Here is a 7,832-nt window from a genome sequence, read left to right as displayed (position 1 = left end):
GACAGACAGACAGACAGACAGACTTATGATCAGTTAATGCAAATGTGACAAATAATACTGTTTTCTAAGAGGGATAATGTATAGTTGGTCGGTTGTTATGGAGAAATAAACCCCGACAGGATGTATGGAACCCCTCGGCTTCGCGTCGGGGTTCCATACATCCTGAAGGGGTTTATTCCTCCATAACAACCGACCAACTATACATTATCCCGCTTAGAAAACAGTATTATTTGTCACATTTGCATTAACTGATCATAAGTCTGTCTGTCTGTCTGTCTGTCTGTCTGTCCTTTTATGTACTTTCAGTGAGTTGAACCCTCTGGAGACCTCCAAAAGGTCAATAATAGCCTATATATCTATATCTGAGAGTGCCAAAAGTAAGAAAAAATAAAGAATCCAGTCAACAACATTATGTGATTGTGTATTTGTGTAATTGCACAGTTTAAAACACTATTTATTTTACTTTTTATTCATAAATAAGTGCTCAAATTTTTTTTGCTCGCGCGCTTCGCATGCTCGCATGGTTTGTACCTCACTAGTTTCATAACCCTGGTTACGGCCCTGACTGTGGTGGCACAAATTAGACTATGGAGGGACACCACATTCTACATGATTAATGGGAAACACTGATGTATGTATATATGCATGTATGTATGTATAATCTTTTATTTTACCTATGTATAATACATGAAATTAATATTATCTTTGTTATTTTACTAGATAAACATTGGATTGATGGTGCCAAATGCAACTGATGGAACTGATTTGAAACCTCTAAGAGGGAAAACACTCCCGTTATTTGTAGACCCAGAGGTAGCGGTACCTGATGTACTGAAACAAGCTGTCCAGAAAATGAGAACATTTAACAAGGACATGCCAGAAGAACCGTACGTCCGTTTGTATCCAGACCGCTCAGAGGTGGTCCATGTGCCTGGATCAGAAAAAACATTCAAATTGGCAGAATATAAAAAGGACCTAGGAAAGGCATATTCCAGGATCACTTTTTACATATGCCTAGAAACACACTTTAAAGGAGGTTAGTGGATCTCATGATTCAATATATATATATATATATATATATATATATATTTTTTTTTTTTTTTTTTTTTTTTACATATTTTGATACTCTACTCACTGTAGGATACATCTACAGGTACTGTAGAGGCTGTAGGTACATCTTTTTTTTAAAACACTTTTTTATGTATGTATGTATTTATTCATCTACCTATTAGATATACATTTGAATAAACCTATGTCCTGGTCCAGAGGTGCCCAATCCTGCTCCTGGAGAGCTACTGCCCTGCATGTTTTAGGTATCTCCCCACTCTAACACACCTGATTCTAATCATTAACTTGAAGCCTAAAACATGCAGGGCAGTAGCTCTCCAAGAGCAGGATTGGGCACCTCTGGACCAGGACAAAGAAACAAGGCTTGTTTAGATTATTTTGCAGTTCTTATTACTATCAGTAACACTGGCAACCTTTCACTATTAATTTATACTGTATGTTGTAAGGGAATCATTATGGAAGCTGTTACAAATTGTTGATAAATGTATGCGTTTCCTCTCAGGTTTTTGAACCACAAAACGTACTCCCAAACTCAAACCTAAAGATGAAAGGTACGTAGTAATTTTTATACAAGAAGTACTTTATGCCTTTATCGAGGAGGCGTGGTTATACAGAACCAAATAAAAGAACTCTGACACGTTTCAGCATGTAGCCTTTGTCAGGGAGTCAAACCGATTTAATGAGAGAAACAAGACTTTTCTAGTGGTAATCAGCCAATAGGAATCTTAGCTGTATTCATAATGTTTACATTCTTAGATGACTGTTGTAGGCCTGAAGGATGGTAATAATTAATATAATACTTTTATCATGTTTCAGAGATGCACCAGGACATTCAGCAACAATTCAGCCTGGACAGGTAATAAGGCAGACTGTGGCAGCCTGACGTTTCTTACCTTCATTGTTGTTGTTTCAGACATTTTAATTTGTTTTTCAGATAGTAATATCTGATATTGAGGATATGGATCCACCTGAAACAAATCCAGACAAGACTTCTTGCTACAGGTATGTTAAAAAAAAAAAGACAGTGACTCACATAATTTTAATTTAATTCATGGGGAAGAAATTTGTGTTTGTAAGATGTTTTAACATGGAAATTGTAATTTCCCAACAGTAAAAACACAGACCTGTATGCACCAGGTATTGAGGACGAGGAGCTGGTTGCAGTCCATGTGGAGAATTTCCAACACACAGCAGTGTAAAATGAGTTTTTTACTGTGGCATTCCAGTTTTTCACTGTGCAATATTTCTGGTATTTAAATCATTTTTGTAAAAGTAGCAAATTGTGCACTGTCAGGAATATCCACTAATTAGATTACTTTTTGTCATTACAGGGAGGAGAACATTACACTAGCTGACATTGTGGCAAACCTGTCACTTCCTATTGATCACAAAACAGTCAGCAGGTTCAACATCTCAAAGACTAATGTTTGGGATGGAGCAGTCAGAGGTTTTAAGCATACAACATATTCTGAAACCTGTGACATGCTGGTCAAATTTACTGATGATGCTGGTGTTTATGAGGAGGGAATTGACACAGGTGGTCCCAGATGAGAATTTTTAACTCTGCTAATGAAACACCTGAAAGACTGGCCCATTTTTGATGGACCAGAAGGACATCGGTTCTTGGTCTACAATGCAAATGGTATGCATAGGGTTAGAAGTGTACTATACTAATGATTGGTTAATGATCACTAAGCATATGGAAATTTGTCTTTGGCCTCTCCAAGTACATTAAATACATGGAGAAGCCAAAGACAAAATTCCACAGAGGTGGACAATAAAGTCAATCTAATCTAATATATATGTTTAATGATCATTAACCAACATGACATATATCACGAAATATGCTCTTTTTTGCTCAATATCTTTAAGTATATAATGCATTTTATATTTTAATTTTGCAATATGAATTCATTCACAGCTGTTAGGGAGGATGAATACTACCTGGCAGGAAAAATGATCACAGTGTCAGTTGCACATGGGGGTCCAGGACCCCATTTCCTGTCAGAAGATCTTGTACATTGTACATCTTGCAGGCCAGCCTCCATTCAAATCAACAGTTAATTCAATAACTGATGAAGAAACAGGGAAAGCTTTGCGAGAGGTGAGAATAGCATAAGGCTACAGTGTGGTAGGACAGAGTTTTACATAGTTCCTGCAGTGTTTTAAGACAGTTTATTTCCTATATCGTATACACAGAATTTTTTTTGTCTTTCAGATTGAGAATGCTGCTTCGTTGCTCTGCGTGAATGTATCATGAGACACAGTACAATGTTACAGACAGCAGGTTGTCTGAGACATGTGGCTGCTGTGGAAGAAAAGAAATCGTGGCAGACTACCTCCGATGGTATATCATTGACCGCAACTCATATGTAATTGACAGGTAAGATCATATTTTTAATGATGTGATTTTCTTCTTTTTAATGTATTTATGTAAGAAATTTTCATTTGAAATACCTCATGACATGTACATCTGTTATCAGTCACTGTGACAAAATGTGTGCCTTAGTGTATTACACCTGATATGTGATGTTTGTCTCTTCACTCCCTGCCTTGTGCCTATCTGTAAGTACTCATGCCACCCTGCCCTCTTTCATTTCTCTGTGTCATTGTGTTTCTGTGTGTAATTCTTGCAGTTTGTAGCACTTACCTTGCCATGTGCAAAGCAAGAAATTGGCCTCTGTAAATCAATAATGTTCAACACACAACCACTTTCGACAAATGTACATTTGTTTAGGTGGATTGTAATTGTAGGGAAGAGAATCTTTAATAGTTTTCTTTAGATAATTTAAATCCAATTGGCACTACACAGCAGTGAAACAGTGTTTGTGTTCACTTTGTAGATTCAAAGATGGTCTTTCAGCCCTTCAGTTTTCGAGTGCACTACAGCAACACCCTACTTTGCTGGCCCCTGTCCTTTGCCACTCAGAAAAGCAACTGACTGGCTTTGAACTTGAGAGACTTTTCAAACCTGACCTCAGTCCTTCAGGAAGTAACCGGAGACTAAATGAAAGTCAAACCTTGGCCTACTGGGCAGACTATCTCTTTGATTGTGAAGGTTTGTAAGCTTTTTTTGTAACTAGTTGAGAAACCACATTACCATGGTGTATCTGACTCTAAAAACGTTTGTTCTTTGTTGTTGGTAATGGACCTAAAGGTGCAGTTGCTATTGTTAAAGGGTTTTTTATAATGCTATGGTATGTGAGCATGTTTTTCTCAGCATTTTGATGATCTTGTTTTAGATCCATTATTCTCAAACTGTGGTCTGTTTGTGAATCACTGTTTTAGATCAAATAAACAAGTATTTCAAGAGATTGTTTTCTATTAAAAAAGTGAAATACTCATTTTGCTATTATTTTTATTCATTTATTTCCCACTTTAAAATAATGAAGCTGTGGGTGACAGATTCAGACACTTTGTGTTCAGATAAACAGCAATGTTCCACCATTGCCAATAAACCTCCCTTTTTTATCAATTTCAGTTCATAGCTGAATAATTTCTTTTAGTTTCAGATACAGTTCCTATGCAGACTGCCAGTACTCTGTCTTCTGTAACTGATTGTGCTCCATGGCAAAGTCCAAGTACTCCTGCATGTTTGGGTCCCCACATGGAGCTATTGAAAGGCGAGCCTCAGGAAAGGCATCCAATTCGGCCTGTTCAATTTTAAATCCACAGTCTCTGGAGCCAAACCTATGTTAAACAGAAGACATAATTGTAAAACAAATACAAATAAACTATCACCAATGTAGTAGAGTTCACTGGGCACTCCTCCTGGACATGATGCTGTTCTGGAAGGGCGAATCCTGTGACTGTTCCACAATCTCACGCACTCGTCCAAGTCCTTCTGAATAACATCACCAAAGCAATATCTCAACAGACGCTGATGCTTGTGACTCCCGTTGAAGTATCCAACGTCTCTCGGGTCTGCAAATAGCTCCATCCAGAACTGACACCTATAGACATGGATTATAAATAACAATTTATCATTTTAAGCATATACACAAGTTTGAAGAATGAAATCAAAGGTTACTCATACACTGCAAAAACTCAAAATCTTACCAAGCATATTTGTCTGATTCCAAGTCAAAGTGTCTTATTTCTAGTCAAAATATCTCATTAAGACGCAATCACCTAAGAAGTAACTTGTTTTTAGACAATTTACACTTGTTTCAAGCAAATATTTAATTGTTTTAAGTGATTTTTTTCACTTGTCCCATGGACAGATTTTCTGCTTAGAAAGAAAGGTGATTGTGTCTTAATGAAATATTTTGTGTAGAAATCAGACAAATATGCTTGGTAACATTTTGTGTTTTTGCAGTGTAATTAAATTACTTTATGAAAGCCTCTTACCTTCCCTTCCTGAATATGGACCACCAGGACTCAATCAGCTGGTTGCTTGTGGATGAGCCATACATGTGGCTGGACGCTCCAGAGTAGTAGTCATTGTGGTGGTGGCATAGGGTACACTGAATTGCAGCCATGGTCCCATTCTCCATGCAGCAATCAGTCCTCAGTCTCATGGGGATGACACTGAGGTTTCGCACACATAACAGGAAATAGTGAGCGATCACTGCTGGGTCATTATTTGTTGGTCCACATGCAAGCCACAGTATTTTACGTGAAAATCCATCGATGCATCCTGAAATGGCCAACCCGAATGGCATGAGTTTATCATAACCATCAGCATGCCACATATAATTCGGTCCCATGGAGTGGTAGGTTCTTCTTAAAAACCTTCTGCGTGCTCTCCTCTTGCACCCTCGAGGATTAAGCTCCTGAAGCAAATTCATTACATGATGCCTCTTCACTCGTAGATTGTACTTTTGTCTGAGTACCTGCCACATCATGCGGTAGCCAAACAGTTGTCCAGGTCCACGAAGTTCCAATCGGATGGCCCTAATTATGGCGTTGTTGTAGAGGAGTAATCCTTTCTACGATAGAACCCGTCTTCATTCAGTGTGCTTTTCAGAGACCTCAAACTGATGTGTACACCGTTTAAATATGACATCATGTCCACGATTACAGCATATGAGTGGCCCTCATTAAAATATTGTATGCACTGCTGCAGCATGTCTGGTCCTTCTGTCATGTCCATGTCCCTTAAGCACTGTAGAGACCGACTGCACGAAAAACAAAACCGCGTTAACTGGCTCATATGTTGTCCACAAAACGGGCAAAACATCTTCATAAACTCCACTGACAACAACAACAATAACTCTTTGGCGCTCACGTTATCACTTCCGTGTTTTGGTCTTTGGTACATTCCCTTTCCGGTTGGTGTTTTAATGTAAATTTGTTTCGGGACTGGTAAATGTGTTTTGGTAATGTAATTTTGTTTTATGATATGTAAAAATGTTTTCTGAAATGTAAATTTGTCTCAAACTTTGTAAATGTGTGTTGCACTTCCCAGCCACCGTAAGAGCCAGAGAAAAGCTAGAAAGCCAGAAAGTACTGAGAGGCACTATATCTCCAGTGCACTTACTTTTGTGGTGCTTATCACACTACAACCATTTGTCCTTTCTGTTCATTCAGTATTGATCCACCTCATTTAGCCCTGTTAAGTTATTTATTTATATATTCATTTCCCGCTGTAATCATTGTTCTTTTGCACTATAACCACTCTGTTATTCATTTCTTATTCTAATTATACAGTCCTGTTCACATAACTATTCACTGTCATTGGTGAATATATAAAAACTGCAAATTTGAATGTATACGCTGTTTGGCTTTACCTGGAGCTCCCTGCCTGTCCAGTGGCTGGCGGCACTGGGGGAAGCCAAACACCGTTCATCTGCACACACTCTGATGACACACAGTTGGTTAAATATCGGCAAAGTTTCCCTTTATATTCATTGTCTTCTGTCTCGATCACCATTTATGTGGTGGTTCACTTTTACACTGTCATCTGTAGCCTATAGTTAGGCTTTAGCTTCAAACTGTCTTCATCTTTTAAACCTGTTTTTGCTTCTGAGTGAGTTAAACATCCTGAATATATTCTTCAAACACATATTGTGGACCCCTCTGTCTGCTTCTCTCTGAAATGGCTTTTTTCTTTTTCCAAAAGTGTGAAATATTTCTTCAGGGACTGCAGTTAGTGACATTGTGGGCTCCGTGCTAGCTCTGACAGCTTGACGGATAATCACAAAGGGGCAGGGCTTGGCAACGTCTCAATGACCACAGTGGCTCCTGTTCAACAAATGTTTCATAGCTTTGCATTTCAGTCTTTTGTATTAATGTTCAATATCCTGCAGCTGATGAAGTTGCACCATCATGCTTTACAAATTAAAGTTAATGCAGACAGTGTACAAAAAAAGAAAGGCTTGTTAGGTTTGGCTTATTAGGTTTACATGCAGCTACTGAAAAGGATACGTTCAATAAACATAGGAGGAAGAAAGATTTCTGATTCTGACTAAAGGATGTGTTACACCCGCAAATGTAATAACAGCCCACAAACATAATAAACCACAAATGTAATACAAATCTGCAGCTTTGAATGTAATAATCCCGCAAATGTAATAAATTTCCCACAAACGTAATAGCAGCTGCCTACTACAAACGTAACACACAATTTTCCGCAATGACTAACTATTACATTTGCAGGAAATTATTACATATGTGGGAAGGTGAAAATCTAAACTGTAATAACTTCCCACAAATGTAATATGAGACTGAATAATGATCTTTGTGGTTGTTGTTGTTTGTTTGTTTACTTATACACCTGCCAATAGTGATGCGTGTGTTGACAAGCAACCCGCAGGTCGGGT

At 38.1% G+C, this 7,832-nt stretch overlaps 2 protein-coding genes and 1 long non-coding RNA gene across 6 annotated transcripts in view; 2 read left to right on the top strand and 1 right to left on the bottom strand.

The window, feature by feature from the left end:
- The window catches only part of hdac11 (histone deacetylase 11), a 160,381-nt gene that overhangs the window by 102,013 nt on the left and 50,536 nt on the right, over positions 1–7,832 (top strand). The window lies entirely within an intron of this gene.
- LOC126386451 (uncharacterized) lies at positions 737–4,198 on the top strand. Its single transcript, XR_007569504.1, has 9 exons — positions 737–1,036; positions 1,571–1,619; positions 1,885–1,924; positions 2,003–2,070; positions 2,180–2,263; positions 2,400–2,710; positions 2,990–3,172; positions 3,287–3,451; positions 3,912–4,198. It is a non-coding gene; the product is annotated as an uncharacterized LOC126386451 (long non-coding RNA).
- Positions 4,485–6,273, bottom strand: LOC126386440 (uncharacterized). Its single transcript, XM_050038798.1, has 2 exons — positions 5,419–6,273; positions 4,485–5,021 (listed from the first exon to the last, which is right to left on the bottom strand). The coding sequence occupies exons 1-2, from the start codon at positions 5,913–5,915 to the stop codon at positions 4,682–4,684; spliced, it is 837 nt and encodes a 278-aa protein (XP_049894755.1). The 5' UTR covers positions 5,916–6,273; the 3' UTR covers positions 4,485–4,681.

This window comes from Epinephelus moara, chromosome 24, assembly GCF_006386435.1.
Source record: "Epinephelus moara isolate mb chromosome 24, YSFRI_EMoa_1.0, whole genome shotgun sequence".
Classification (NCBI taxonomy): Eukaryota; Metazoa; Chordata; class Actinopteri; order Perciformes; family Serranidae; genus Epinephelus; species Epinephelus moara.
The sequence above is the reverse complement of the archived record's forward strand: the minus strand, read 5'-3'. Positions and strand labels throughout refer to the sequence as shown.

Bases quoted from the DNA above. Each gene is read 5' to 3' on its own strand.
- LOC126386440 (XM_050038798.1), bottom strand. From the start codon at position 5,915: ATGATGTGGCAGGTACTCAGACAAAAGTACAATCTACGAGTGAAGAGG. The intron at 5,022-5,418 runs GTAAGAGGCTTT...CCATGTCTATAG, and splicing joins TCCATATTCAGGAAGGGAAG to GTGTCAGTTCTGGATGGAGC.